Consider the following 16700-nt stretch of genomic DNA (forward strand, 5'->3'; position numbering starts at 1 on the left):
CTGGTTGATGCGACTCCTCAATGCATATGTGGTAAAAATCTAAAAATTAACTTGTCCAATTTATAACACAACACAAATCCTACTTCCAATTTATCTATCTGTAAGAACTTGGAACGAAACAAGACAATGGAAACCAGCTGCATTACTGCATCACCTGTTCAGGCTTACATCTAAGCTCGCCTACCTGCTGCTGCAGGAGTGGCATAAACACACCAAATCCTGCTTCTGTCTCTTTGCGTTTGCTTGGGTGGGACGGCAGCAGGAACAAGGGGAAATCCTGCTACCCTCCTCGGATCGTTTAAAGTTTCCGACTAAAAGGATAAATTAATTGAATGCACTCCTTATCGTTTAACGCTATTTGCTACTCGGGTTTTAAAAAAACGATTTAGCTTAATTTCGTCTCTTTATGAAAAAATCGAAAACTTGTTGAAGTGATAAATTTTCAGTCTAAGAGCTAAATTTTATAATAAAGTTAGCAGACAGGTTTAGTAGCCCGCAGAGGTGGTCGTAGATGGTGGAAAGTGTGTAGTGTCCGACACACAACCCACTAAGATAATAAAACTCAGTGCCTAAGCCTTGCTGGACAAAGCCTTGGCTGAAGTAAATTGCCGGCATGGATTACCAGGATTTGTTTAGGAACTCCCGTACCTGAAAGCACCACGTTCTTCCTACCGCAAGGTAATTTCTATATACGTGACTTACATTTAAACTTGGAACGGCCGAACAGAACAGCATTCAATTAAGGGAAGCTTTCTCATTTTATTTGTAATTACACACCGACCATAAAACGAAATTAATGACCCGTTCGTGGATTTTTCAGGTGTATGCTTAATTTTACTTATTGAAGTGCTGCCAATATTGACCCGAGAAACGAAAATAATTCACTTACTTTGACTCTTTTGATGACTTTCTTTAAGAAATCAAGCGTTCAATACACTGAGTTTCAGGTAGTCTTTTTTTCAACAAGAAAAGAGTTCGTTTATAAAACAAAGAATTCATCATTCTTAAGCTATAGGGTAAGTGCTAAAAATCTTTATTTTATGTACTTATATCTATTAAAAAAAAAGTTAAAAAACAAATTTTTGTGCTTTATTTATGCTACAAAAGCCCACAGCAAGATAAAGATTGTGTTGGTCTTTAAATCACACAAACAAGCTATTTTTTCTAATAATTCAATTGTAATTTTAATTTTTCAATTCTGTTGTATACTTCTAAGAGTGAAATGATTTGTTCCTAGGCAGATCTGGTCAATTTTAAGCATTTTTATGCCCCGATCTTTCTAAAAATCGACCAACTGTTTTATTTTTTCTAACAAAGGTTTTTTTGCTTCTACTGATAATTACACCTCACGTGACCTGGAATCAGATTCCTAGCCCGATTTTGGCAACTTAAAGGCAAATAAAGCTCGCGACATTTTTAGAATTGTAAATAAAAATTATTTTTTCCAATAACCGTGTTGTAACTTCTAATTAATTTCTAACCTATACTTTATAGTTATTTATGCTCAGTTTTTGGATCAATTTAACAATAAATAATTACTATTATTTTGATAGTTACGAAGGTAGCAATTATGAAACCCTTAGAAGCTTAATCCCTGTAAAATTTTGCTAATGCACCGATTTTTTTCTCTAGAAACTAAGACAAGGTAGGTAGTTTTTATTTTTCAACAAGGAAGAAGTTTTTTTATAAAACAAAGCATTTATAATTTTTAATAACTAATAGGGTAATTGCTAAAAACCTTATACTTATAATGAATATCTATTGTGGGTAACATAAAAAAAGGTAAAAAACACATATTGTGTTTTATTCATTTTAAAAGCCTACAATAAGATAAATCTCGGTTTGTTTCTTAAATCACACAAGAAAACTTTTTTTCTAATAATAATTTAATTGTAACTTTAATCTTCCAGTTTTATTATATACTCCTGAAAGTAAATTGACTGGTTCATAGGTAAATCTGGTTAATTTTAAGTGTTTTTATGCTCCGATCTTTCTAAAAATCAAACAGGTGTCTTATTTTTTTTTGTCAAATGTTGCGTCTACTGATAATTATACCTATATACCTCATATAACCTGAAATCAGATTCCAAGCACAATATTAGCAAGTTTAAAGCAAATAAAGCTCTAGACTTTTTTATAATTAAAAATAAAATTTATTTTTTCTACTAAACGTATTGTAACTTTTGATTAATTTCTATGCTACATCTTCTAAATCATTTATGCCTGGTTTCTAGAACACTTTAACATTACATAAAATTTATTGTTTTCATAGTCACCATAAGGTAGCGTTGATCTGATTGGTGTTTCTATAGCAAATATAAAACTCTTAGAAACTCAATTATTGTAAAATTTTGCTAAATTTACCTTGATTTCTCTTATGAAAACTGAAGCAATATGACAAATTTCAGGTAGTGTTTATTTTTTAACAAGCAAAACGTTTTTTTATAAAACAAAGAATTTATAATTTTTAAACTGTAGGGTAATTACTAAAAACTTATATTTATTGTAGGTACAATAAAAGGAAAACTGAAAAATAAATTATTGTGCTTTATTTGTTCTACAAAAGCCTACAATAATATAAAGCTTGGGTTGATCTTTAAATCACCCAAACAAGCAATTTTTCTTAATAATGCAATTGTAATTTTAATTTTCCCGTTCTGTTATACACTTCTGGGAAAGCATTGACCGGTTTCTGGGCAAATCTGGTCAGTTTTAAGTATTTTCATGCTAAGATCTTTTTAAAACCCAAACAAGTGTCTTATTTTTTCTGTCAAATGTTTTACTGCGTCTACTGATAATTATATCTATATACCTCACATAACCTGAAATCAGATTCCTAGCACGATATTGGCAACTTTAAGGCAAATAAAGCTTAAAACTTTCTTATAATTGTAAATGAAACTTATTTTTTCTACTAATCATATTGTGCCTTGTAATTAATTTTTAATGTATATCTTCTAAGCCAATTAAAAATTTGATTCTTAGAAAATTTTGACAAATTTTAGCAAATCAAGCTCCAATTTTTATTAAAATGACAAAAACCGCTTATACTTTCTATGTATTACTTTCCTTGTTGTTACTATTTATGCAGTTTGTTTTGAGTTATATTAGAGTCCAATGGTGCGCAAAATAGGTTTTTGGGTAGATTTAAAAAATTAAGAAATTATTTTATTCGAGTCCTTTTTTTAAAACTATTTTTTTTTCTTTGTTTTGCTGTGTTTTTAAAACAGATCCTATCTAGCATTTTATTTGATTTGTACCTAGTTTCTGTCTTTAAATAAGATACAGACACTTTTCGAAGTTTAATAAAATTTTATAAATAATAATTTTTTTGGTTTCTTCAAAATTAATTTCTATTTATTTAGTTCACTGTTTTTTTTTTTTTTCATAAATATCTACATTCTCAATTACAAATCAGATCCAACTTTTTTAAGACGACCTGTATTTTTGTTTAATTTTTTATCTGCCTCTCACTTGAAAAGTTAAAAAAACAACGTTTGAAAATTGAATTTAATTTTACAATGGTTGTGGGGACCTCGAGCATATGCTTCCAGCTCTTGACGTAGCGATTTGAGAATTAAAATATTTCACACGAATGCATCACAAACAAGCAACCCTTTATTTACTTTATTAAAAGAGCGAATAAAAATGTTATGCTAATGGGAACGTGTCGATCCATGTCCGGATTACGCACTTTAGTTTTTAAAAAAATAACAAAAAGGAAAACAACACGACACGTGACTAGGCATTTCAATGTAATTTCATTCGTTTGAAATTATTTGATAGAAAATTTTGGGGAATAAAAATAGCGCCGAAGCAATTTTTTATTTTGGGATTAAGATAAAAGATAAATGATCATTTTGAAACACCGAAAATTATCTTTGAGTTATTAGCAATAAATCTGTCAGTAGCTTGCTGTAATTTATGTAATAGGCCATTTTATTATATTTAAACAAAGAGATAAACATATGATTGGGACCGGTTTGTATTAATTTGCATTGGTAAAATTAAGCAGAATGTGGGTAGAATTCGGAATGATGAATGTTCAATATCGAGGCTATATTTCAATCAAATGAAAAATATGCTGAGTGATTAATTGTTGGTAATTTATTTTTGTGTTCAAACAAAAGGAAAAATCGGTGTGCGCTTCCTGAAACATTTCCTACAATGTGCCCAAATTTATTGCTTTAATAATGATTGTTGTAATTAGTGATCTAGAAAAACGTCATAATCCCAAGCGGATTGATCAATAGATTGTACCAAACAAATTCATCAAAATTGTCACAATTAAATACTTTTTAATAAAGTAAACCCTGCGATAACAACAGTAGCGGAGGGCAATTTAGATATGCTTAGTCAAAACGCAAAAGAGATTAAAAAGCCACGGCTGGGAAGCTCAGTTTTCAAATCCTATTATTGGCCATAATCCTTCTATTTAAAATCAATTCCAATCCGACTTCACTGATTTTTAATATCCACAAAAAAATCACTCAATTTTTGCTTATTTGCAATGCATCGATTTTTAATTAAAATCAACTGATGTGTTTTTACACACCGTCCATAATTACGCGTTTTGTGGGGGCGAATTTCACTTCCTTTTTTCCTGATCATTTTTCGATTACTAACAAAATTTGATTTTTTTTATTCAACTCAAAGACAGTTTACTAACAATTGTTTTTAGGGTGTGTAAAGGGCACGTGTAGCACAAAAAGCACGTGCCCTTTACGTGCCCTTTATGTTTGTTTTACGCATCACGCCGCTCATTGAATTAACCGGATAATAGTAAGCGTGCTTGTCCGTTTCTATATTCTTCTAATCTGTCATTTACTCAAGGATTGCACTCTTAATACGTGTAGTTCGTGTTCGTGGTATCCCTCTATCGATCACTTGCACCAAAACTAATATTTTAGGTGAATATGCAGCCCAATCAGCCGTATTTTTCACGCCCAATTTAGCTCATTTGTGAAATAAAAGAGCGATAAATTCGACACAAAATAACTAAAAAGTGCACCAAGGTTTTTATTTAACAGTTATAAAAATACAGGACTAAAGACCCAAATTAGGTTCGGTGTAATAGAATTAAATTAAAGCAGTGCTTCCGCCGCCGGCACTGGTGTCATCAGTATCAACTATGGGCAAAGAATTTTTAGGTTTTACCGCTAATTTCACTTTTTAAACAAAACTAATAATAGTTTTTCAAAAACTAACCTCAGAGACCACCCTCTATATTTCAGAATTTAGGTGTAGTTTCTGCAAGTATAACTATAGTACAAACATTCACAAAATATAAATTCCTTTTGCTTCTCCTGATCGCTGCTATCATTTCTCTTAAAATTTCTGCATATTAAACTTACTTTCTAGATGGCCGGCGGCCATCCCTCTATTATTTTTTTTTGGTCACCGTTGCCGGCAGCGGAGGCACTACCTTAAATGAAACTAGTAATTGGAGATGATGAATAAAAGTTATATATTTACATTTTTTCAGATACAAAATTATTATTATTATTTTTTATGTACAGAGAGATAATTAAAATGTTGTTGATGATAATATAGTCTAAGAAAAAGCTTGAAAACATCTTATTTGGAGTATACACTATTTTTACTTTTCTTTCAAGTATTTGTTTTTTTTCTTTATTTTTTAATTCAGAAGATCTATTCATTCTATTCATTCAGTCAGTCATGTTATATGTCATTTTTAACAAAATTTCGGTTTTGTAATAAAAGATACTACTTAAAAATGAATAATTTATGATTCTACTCAAATCATTGTCAGAATTCACAATAGTTCTAATGTGGAGTTGGACCGAAACAGCGCATGTACAGGGTGTCTCGTTTTTATTGTTACAAATTTAAACAGGTGATACAACATTAAATTTTAAGACAAAAGTTAAAGTACACCATTTAAAAATATTTTTATTATACGGAGTGGTGAATCAAAGTTAGGTATATTTTTCTAAATATAGGATAACACCCTATATATTTTTACATTATTAGTTTCTACGTAAAAAAAGAACTTTGTGTAAATTATTATAGGTCTATCTTTTTTCCGTTTTGGAATTATTCAACTTTTTGTTATAAAAAATGTTAACACGCAAAAAGTTGAATAAGTCATATTTTTTAAATAAGCCACCCTGTATTTTTTTTCACGTATTCATAGCATTTTTGACAATTTTTCAACGATATGTGGTTTGTATAGTAAATTTAGAATATTTTTCGAAATTTTCAAAGGGGCCTAGCTGCCTTACGTAGCATTTTTCGAAACATATTTATAGGAAACTTTTGTCTTAAAATTGAGTATTATATCATTTGTTTAAATTTGTAACAATAACAGTTTAATTTTTGTTCTCTGACTCAATTGTTGTTAAAAAAATAATTTTCCAAATTTTATTTGCTACAGGTCATTTGACGAGGAAACAAAGAAGCTAAATTCTAAATTGTAACTCTGTTTAATGTTATTTGTGGCTTTTATTGGCAAAATTTGTACCTTTACTAGCTAATTATAAAAAAACATTTACAAGATCATGAATATGTATCATTAAAAAATATCAAACGTCAAAAAATAAGTATCAACAACAGTACAGCACAGATTTTTTTTTAGAGTTTTTGTATGTAGATTTTAATGACAATGTTTTTAAGTTAAACTTTTATTAGTCGGTTTTGTTTAGTTTTAAAGATAAGAAAGACGTTTTTTTGACAAAAACATGCACTTTTTAAAAATTTATTACACAAAAACTAAGACATCTAGAAATATTTTTTTTTACTACCGCAAAGAAGTAGGTACAAGCTATAAGGTAGTAATTTTTTTTTAGTGAGTTGCATTTGCAAAGATAAAAAAATGAAGGCGTTTGTTAAAAGTTCAATAACTTAAAAAAATTTAATGGAACACCCTATTTATTGTTTTTGCATTTAAAAGATTATTAAATTATCTTTCTAAAATTATTTACTTTTAGGTGTTTATAATCAAAACTAAATAGATATTTAACGTTAAACATAAAAAAATGACTATTGTTTCAGTAGCCAAAAAGTGCACAGTTGCACAAGAAATGGAAGAAATATCAGTTAATAATCACATTTGTGTTAAACTGAATCCATTATTCTGTATTTTTACAATAAAATAATTTGAATTTCAGTATTTATACGAGTAACGACTTTTACAATCTCTGGATAATTCTGTTTGCCATAGTATCAAGAATGCTCAGATATTGATATTAGGCATTGTTGTTACAATTAATATGGAATGTTAAATATCTTTTTATTTATCAATTATAGACATTAAAAGTTTATTTTTTTAGATAGACAATTTATCAAAAGGAAAAAAATAGGGTGTTCCATTTAAATTTTAATTATTTAACTTTTAATAAACTTCTTAATTTATTAATCTTTTCCAATGCAAAACACTAAAAAATTGCTACGGCTTTATATTCTGGACTTTCTTCTTTGCAGAAGTAAGAAAAAATTTGTTCTAGCTGTCTTAATTTTTGTGTTATATATTTTTAAAAAGTGCATGTTTTCGTCAAAAACAACGTCTTATTTCTAAACCTAAGCGAAATCTACTAATGAAAGTTTGGCGTAAAAACATTATTTTAAAACGCTACATTCAAAAATGTCAAGAAACATTCTGTGTTTAATTTAAAAAAAAAAACACAAGTTTGTATCGTAATTTGTTTTTGTATAGTTGAAAATAATTTTAGGTGATCAATGTCCTATACAATTTTTTTTTATTTTACCATATTAAGGTCACTAATGGACTTTTTCAACTCGCTGGGACAGCCTGTATGAGTATAGTTTTGCGATTTTTTTAAATTTCAATTTGATGAAATGCTGAAAAATTAAAGCAAGATGCTAAAAATCTTGTTCTTTGTTCACGGTCGTCGAAATTTCGTTTAATTCCACATTTTAATCCCTCCAAATATTTGCTGTTTAATTCGTTGACAAATAGTAGAAACTGAAAAAGTCGACGTGGTGAGTTCCATTAAATTGGTATCAGTGTTTGCCCACCCGGCGTATGCACAATGCAAACATCTTTTTTGACTCGTCTTTTTAGGTGGTGTTACATAAATCACGCACCCTCCAAACAAAACCAACAGATAATATAATAAATAGCCAAACAACAAATACAATTTCCCGCCACATTATGAGCTACAAAGCGGTTTTATGGCTGGTGTGGAGTAATGAGTACCATCTGTTGTTAAAAAGGACACTATTTGACATCACAATACGGGGATGCGTTGGGCCCTCGGGGAGAATAACGCGTTTTGCCCCCGGGGACCGAGTGATTTCACCCCCTGATTATTAATTAAGCGCGATGGTATTTTCTAATCTGGTGGTGTTTCTGCGAGTTTATTATTTGGTTGCTTTGCTCTTTGCTTTGCTAGTAAACATAATACATCACCCGATGTGAATTGTATGAGGTATGGCGATGCCACACAAAGGACTGCATTGTAATGGAAATGTGGACTCGGTCCAGAATACTAGGATACAGAAAGGATCTTCGTATTGTCCGCATAACGCCCTGGATTACTAACTGTTATAACTTCTCCACTATTGTTCCTTTTGCTATTATCATGTCTTTGTGATCATATATAACAACTATTTAATGAATTACAATGTGAAATTTGTGCTACATGGAGTTTATTAAACGCAAGGACAAGGCCTAATCCTCGACCTAAAACCTTATTAAAGTGATGAAAATATCGGAATCATAAACACGTACGTGCGTGCAACACTAAAAAATAATTGGGGCTTAAAAATCTCACACTTTTTTATTTTTTTTTAAATGAAACTTTTATAAAGGGCCAACAGGTTATGTAGGATACATATGGACTTTGGAAATTCAAACCCTTCAAGGGCTTCATACAGAACAAAATTTTTATCTCAAAATGTTTTTCAAAATGTTATTGCAACAGATGGAAAGACTGCTTGTGCCTCAATAAAAAATTATAAGTTGGTACCAGATAAATAAAAAGTATGGAATGAAAGGTTTCTTGCTTGAACTATTTATTTTTTGAAAAAAAAAACTAATTGATGAATGATAAAGTACTATAAAAATATAGTTTTATCAAACATAAAATTTTTCGAAATTTTTGTTTTTTTTTTTTTTGTTTTTGAGTTCTACAAATTTTTTTATTTCTTTACATGGCAACTCACTATAAAACCATTTTTCGCGTGAAGGTCATGATCTAATGATTACAACTATCTACTTTAGTTAATTTTTTCAAGAAAATGCAATTTTGACAAAAAATCGCTCAAAAACAAAACAAAACAAAATTTCGTTCTGAAAATACGATCACATTTTTTATATTACTTTAATTTATATTAATTATTATTTTCTGGAGACTTATGATTTAAAAAAAAACCGCTGGGTTCCGCACATACAAAAATTATACAGGGTGAATATATAAAATTCAACAAATTTTTTTGCAACTTTAGAAATTTTTTTAAGGTGACATGTTCGAACACTTCCTTAGTCTCCTCAACTCTCTTTTGCAGCACGATGTTTAAATATGAGTATTTCTCATTACTCATTTCTCTAAGAAATTTTTAAAAGTTTTTTAAAAATTTGAAAATTTTTTGAGCCGGACCTGTTTTTTGAACCCCACCTGTTTTTTGTAGCCAGATATTTTGAAACGTCTCAAGTGACATCTTTTTTAACAAAAATAAAACTCTTGGACAAATCCTATAAGATTTGATCACAATGGCTAAATTTTTTATACAAAAAAAAACCATCTCTTATATTTAAAAACAGTTGCTGTGGAAAAAAAATTGTTTCTTTATTTTCTTACTAACAAAAATGTAATCATTTTTTTTTACAAAAGACAAAACAGTATGTATTATAAATATCGCATCTGAGAAACTCAAAAACAGCAAATAGGTAAGTGGTGAAATAAAAATGATAAATGGTTAGTAATACTAAAAATCAAAAAACAAAAATTAAAATGTTACCTCTGACATAACTTCAACAAAAAATAAAAACCTAATGATTACCCAAAAAGCTTTGACTGTCTTCTATCCAATTTTTTTAAGTTTTTATCCAAAATGTCACAAAAGTGACTCTTTTATGACTAAATGACACCTTTATATCGGTGTCATTTAACGTAATTTGCAGTGATGCCAGCTCAGAAAAATAAAATTAACCAGATCCGAGTTGAATTTTTATCAGATTACAAGATTCAAATTTTTCTAATACATAGTACGTTTTTTTTACATTAACCCAATGGTTAAAGCCTAAAAGTTAGTTAGTTTTTTTTGTAACAATTTAATGATTTTTCACTCAGTATGGCAAAATCGCATGAAAAAATTGAGTTTATCAAAAAATGTCACAAAAGTGATTAGTTTTGATAACTAAATGTCACAAGTAAAAATTTTACTTTGCAGGCATGGAGTATAAATTCTGTTTTTTTGCTAAAGCATTTTCACTTTTACTATGACGTTTTGAAATGTTGTCTCTTTCTTGTCTTTTTCGCTGCTTCGCAGGAGAGTTAAGTATGTATATTGAAAGCAAGATTACTTTCTTAATACACAACAAAATTTCAAATGTTTACATCAAAACAAATTTTTTTTAATTCTACAGACCGATACGTTGCCATTTTTTTTAAATAAACTCCTTAAACCCCACTTTTTACATTTTAATAGATGATTTGATAGTTATAAAAGAGTTATGAACAGAAATTATTACGTTACAAAAATAAACATGTTTTACATAGTAACATAGTATTTTTAGAAGTCATTTTTTGAGTAAAAAATTACTCATTACTTGGGATCAATAAAAAACAATTTTAAATTTTGTGTTTATTTTAAATAAATTGTGTTAATAGATAAATAAATCATGCAAAAAATAACCCAGAAACAAAAAATTAATTAAAAAAAAGCTCTAGACAAATTAAGTGTCTAACAAGTTTTTACTTAACAAATAGAAAAAAAGTTTGTATGATGTTGACCAAATTGCAAACATCGTTTCTAAAATTTTTGTGTACTTCCACAGGATCATTATAAATGTTTGTAGTCAATGTAGGCTTGTACTTTGGTTTTTGCCGTTCTATTTCAAACGTGAAACAAACGTAGAAACCCATACAGTTGTAAACAGTAATATAAAGCGAAACACGGCAAATTTTACTTTGAAACCAACTTGAACTACAAACATTTCTAATAACCCTGTATAAACTTTCGGTTTTTTTAAATTGGTAATATATCAATAATTGATTCATATTTGAATTACCGCTTTTATTTAAAAATTATTTGCTTTTTTTCAAGCAGAAGTTTATTAGAAAATGACACTACAAGCCATGTAACATAATAATTTTTTTGTGTGTGCCTCAAAATTGGAAATTTTAAATTAGAAACAAGGGAATACAAAAAAATAAAACTCCAAATAAGTTGTTTTGTAATAATGATGTGCATCGTGTGGTAGTTTTATTTCTTTCCGCCTTACTTTTTCTTTAATTGAATATTTTTTTACATTTTATTCTTTTTGTTTTTTTTTTTAATAAACAACAATATTACAAGTCAATTTAATTGTATCAAAGTTTAATAAAGTTAATGGACCATTTTCAGATGCAATTAGGCGACTGATCTGCAAATTCAAATAACCCCCTTACATCGAACTGTAATCTTCGTGTTTGTAAATCGCATTGATTAAATAGTACACAACAGTCATAATTGGCTTATCGTGCTTATGATGAAAGATAAGTCGGCTTATGTTCACTCATAGGCATGGGGTAGTTCTCTCCTGCACCCCGTTTTACTAGATATATTAGCTAGAAATTGCATCTGACACAAGCAATATTATCAACGAGTCAAATGCATTTAGCATTGCAATTCGTATGTTTCTTATTTCGATAAAATCGATTAATCGAAATAAAATCGAATGTTTTTTTAAACGTCGTAAATTCTTTTCGCTCTCCACATGTCAGCTTGTTAGTGCCCTCTCATCACACCCTTATTTTTGGGGCTAATCGTACCAAAACGTTGACGGTGTCGTTGAGTTTGTAAGTATTTAGTATTCAGATAACGCGCTCTGCTGCGCTCATGCATATTCATCAAGCGGTAATTAATCATCAGTCCGGGGAATAGGGTGGAAACACCCTCCATAGAGACTGCGCCCTTATAATGTCATATTATGCAAGTTGCTACACTTGCTACCAACAATTTCGAACTAGTTTTAATCATCACAAAATTACCCCCACTGAAAAACAATTTTTTTTTTGGATTCGTGCGGCTTTCGCTCGCAACAATGAAGGGCTTTAAGGAAGTTTTGGCAGAAAAGGGTGCGTCCTTGATTTGAATACAAAGCAGTTTTCATTTGAAATGCAAAACTTGGGAATAATATTCAGGCAATTCAGTAAAATAAATAAAGCTTTAAATACATTTTGCATAAGTTAATTATGAGTTATTATGAGGATACAGCAGCGACAACAAAATTAACTCGCTCGAGAGGTTTCTCCAGCTTTTTCGAAAATGTAAGTGGAAAAGAGAAAGGAACGGTTTGCGTCTAGGCACTCTTGGCACGGATTGCAATCGTTTATGTTACGGAGACAAATCTTCGGATTACAAAGCATTAACTTTAAATTATTATTGTAAACATATCTAAAGTTGATATTCAGAAAACTGCTCTCACCTCGCCTAAGCACTTTTTCAAGCTTTTTAAAGCAAAATTTTAACAAAAATTGGCTCAATTTATGAATATTAAAAGAACAAATAATAATAAAAAAAGCAAAACAAAAAATGTTATGTATTGTCCACCTAAAATTGATAAGTTTTATGCAACCCGCCATGCACGGCTGTATTGTGTGTTGCCGATCATTAAAATCTTTATGCTACTTTTTGTTTATTAGACTTTAGCATACATTACAATATTACAAACCGTTCTTGTCATTGTTTTATCACTAAGGGTGAGTCAGAATTTATAAAATAAATTTTATCACATGTAACCTATCCTAAAACAACAAAAACATGTTTTAATAACATTGATTGTTGATGTTGTGTGTTTAATTTTTTACTCATTTTGTATTTATGTACTTACAATTAATTTGTTAATGCAACAGTTTATAATGGTTGTGATTCTCATAATTGTTCTAAATTTTTGTATATTTATGGATGTTTCATTTATCGCATAACTGATTTTTATATTTAGATGTTTTTTATTTAAATGGTTCAAAAGTTACGAAAACAATTGATAACATTTCACTCTAAATTATTCGCGATATCTCAATAAATAAAAAAATTCAAAAAATGGTGGCACTGGATGAAATTCAAATATGGCGCGCGAGTTGGGTCCAATAACACATCTTTGTCGTGTTTTATATTAGTTACACTGTAGGGTACAATAGTTGTGTCAATTGTTTTAGTAATGTAAATTAAGAGCAATATTTTTTAAAAATTATTATCTGAAACTCGTGTAAAATGTAAAATATTTTGGTTTATAGTAAAACGTGATTTGAGCAACACAGTATCCGATCTTTGCCGAGGCGGGCCGATGGTCAATAAAAGCCAAAGAAAACGCAAAATAAGTCAGCTGTATTGACGCTTGAGTGACGTGAAAGAATATTCAAGAAGATTACTGACAAACAACACAAAATTATTGTGATTTATCTTCTTTAAAATGAAGATATTGATCCTCGTAGCGCTTGTGGCGTTTTTCGGTAAGTTTCACCAAGTACTATCATTGATCTGATCTATTTTGTTGTTGTTTACGAATCTTATCTGACATTTCATCTAACAATTATTTAAATAATTTATTAAAATCAATCCTTGAAATATGAGTAAACCAGTAATATGATTGATTATACGAATGAGTCACTTATTTTCTATGCCAGACATGTGATTTGATAAATAATAGTGGATCAAGGGTGAACCCCACAATTTCCTGTGTTCTTCTTCATTTGCAAATTTGAGATTAAATTCCATCACGTTGGATTTTTTTAAGACAATGTCTTTGTTTTGGCAAACTTTGGCACCCAAACGTGTTTATTTACGATCTTATTATCTAAAATTAAACCTCAATTGCGACGTGATTTGCAAATTGTTGACAGAGATAAATAAATCACTAATTAAAAATGTGGGGAAAATAATCGGTTCGTAAATAGTCACTTTCACCTTGAAATATGGGAAGCACACACGACTTTAAATTTGTACGCTCGATTAGCACAAAAGGGGAAAACAAACCAAAAATTAATTAAATTATAAATGGGGGTCGTAATAAAATCGAGACGAAATGCCATGACTAAAATACCATAAAAAATTAAATTATCACCAGTTAGTCATAACTATAAAATCGTGACTAACATTTAAAGCTTTTGTTTAAATATATTCTCAATAAAATTAAAGTTTGTTTTTTAGCGTTGGCACCGCTAGCAAATTCATTCGTGGTGATTTTATTAAAAGAAGTTGGCACTTCCGGTTTTCGTCATTACGTCTAAGAAAATTTAGAGACAAAAACAAACAAAATTTAAGGGTTCATACCCAATTTTTTCACTAAAATTTTGACTTGGTGATTTCCGTTTAAAAAAAAAAACAAATTATCTCTTCAAGCGATTAGTTGCTAAATAAATACCTATCATATTTGTTTAAATCATGGTCGGGTCATTATTTACATTCATTAATCAGTAATTTTTTTATGAAATCATTACTTAACGTTCTATTGATTTTAGCCTTCACAAGCGGAGTCTTCGTCCCTCCCCGTCCTGGACATAAGCGTTTGGTTGATTCAAAAGAATGCACATGGGGACCTTCATATTGGTGTCAGAATTTAACGTAAGTTGCAGTGTTGATAGCCCAGAAAAATAAAATTCTCCAGATTTGAGTTGAAAAAGTTGCCAAATTTACATCAGTTTTTACCAGATTGCAAGATTCCAATTTAGATCTTTACAATAGTGTCGAAAGATTACGTTTTTTTTACATTGAGTTTATCCGCAAACGTCATTAAAGTGACCACTTTTACGACTAAATGTCACAAGTTTTTAACTTTCAGCCATGGAGTAAAATTTCTATTTTTGCGCCTAAGCGTTTTTACTTTTACTATGACATTATTGACAGTAATGCATACGACATTTTGTACTACTAACTGCACTAGTTGAATTAATATACATTTTCGAAAATCTCAACGATACTGACGCGTGATGTTTATAAACGTTGTTATGATTTCATTACTTGCAAAGCGTTCTGATTATTTATTAAGTGTTGCTCTTTACTCTAAATCTGAATACTATTTCAGCTACTTAAACTATCGAAAAAGGCAAAAATGGCATTATTTTCTAATTCTGTTGTTTTTCGGAATGTTTTTAAGAAAATTTTGCGAAATGATTGTGTTTCTAGCTGAGAAACGTGCTAAAACGCTAATGAAATGCAAAAATAATAATTTTCGATTTTGTTTGTCTAATTTTTGGTTTGTTTTATCGAAATTTAAAAAAAAAATTAGATTTTAGTACAAAAACGTGTTTTAAAGCATTGAAAGCATAATTTTCGAATTTATTTGTTTAATTTTTGGTTTGTTTTATCGAAATTTTGCAAAAAAAAACTCAGATTTTAGTACAAAAATGTGTTTTAAAGCATTTTGACCAATTTTTTTAGTTTCTCGGCTTATTTGTGTCTTAATGTTGCTCCAAAACCACTTAAATCAAGGAAACAAACAAAATTTTTTGGTTTTTGATTTTTTGGAGCGTTTGGACAAGATTTTACATAATAAATGAATTTCTGGTTTAAAAAGAAAATAAGTCCAACTAAACAAATTAGAAAAAAATATATCAATTTTGATTTAATTATGTGATATTTTAGCCGGTTTAAGGGAAATTTTTCGTTTTTTTTTTTGTTTTATTTCAAAAACTTGCTTAAACACTTAAAAAAGATATACATACCACCATTTTTGGTTTATTTTATTGAATTTTTGGTTTATTTTATTGAATTTTTGGTTTGTTTTTAACGAAATTTTGTACAATAATTCTGTTTCTAGCTGAAAAATGTAAAAAAAGTATGCTATTTTCTTTTAGTAAAATCTCGTTTTTTTTTTTTTAAACAATTTGTCTAATCAACCAAGTTTTTAGTTTACTATATCGATAATTAAAAAAAATCAGTATATTAATTTTTTTGTAACCACGGTAGTTTTTTTTATAAAACACCTCTTTACTCTAAATCTGAATACGTTTACGAATAAAAAAGTTTTGTTGTTCCGAGTAAAAGTGAGTTTATGTAAAAATTTGTCTCAAAAATAAACGTTCAGCTTTGTCATATAAACTATCACTTTTACTCCTAATAACATGATATACTATTTCAGCTACTTAAACTAACGAAAAAAGACAAAAATGGCATTATTTTCGGTCTAATTCTGTTATTTTTCGGCATGTTTTTAAGAAAATTTTGTGAAATAATTGTGTTTCTAGCTGAGAAACGTGCTAAAACGATAGAGAAATGCAAAAATAATATAATTTTCTAATTTATTTGTCTAATTTTTGTTTTTTTTATCGAAATTTTGCAAAAAAAAAGCTTGAGTCTTTAGTACAAAAACGTGTTTTAAAGCATTTTCGACCATTTTTTTTAGTTTCTCGGCTTATTTTTCTCTTAATGTTGCTCCAAAACCATTAAATCGAGGAAAACAAACAAAATTTTTTGGTTTTTGATTTTTTGGAGTGTTTGGACAAGATTTTACACAATAAATGAGTTTCTGGTTCAAAACAAAAAAAGTCGAACGAAACAAATTAGAAAAAAATATC

At 29.2% G+C, this 16700-nt stretch overlaps 1 protein-coding gene across 1 annotated transcript in view; it reads left to right on the forward strand.

Moving 5' to 3' along the window:
* Nucleotides 1-13439: 13439 nt before the first annotated feature.
* Nucleotides 13440-16700, forward strand: part of LOC123008322 (prosaposin) — a 9157-nt gene continuing 5896 nt past the window's right edge. The window contains exons 1-2 of the mRNA XM_044404124.1: nt 13440-13637; nt 14646-14748. Coding sequence (XP_044260059.1) covers nt 13598-13637; nt 14646-14748 — 143 coding nt within the window. The 5' untranslated portion in view covers nt 13440-13597. The remainder of the gene's footprint in view (nt 13638-14645; nt 14749-16700) is intronic.

This window comes from Tribolium madens, unplaced genomic scaffold (genome assembly GCF_015345945.1).
Source record: "Tribolium madens isolate multiple individuals breed KSU strain unplaced genomic scaffold, Tmad_KSU_1.1 Scaffold_3;HRSCAF=73;Tcas5.2_LG2, whole genome shotgun sequence".
Lineage (NCBI taxonomy): Eukaryota > Metazoa > Arthropoda > Insecta > Coleoptera > Tenebrionidae > Tribolium > Tribolium madens.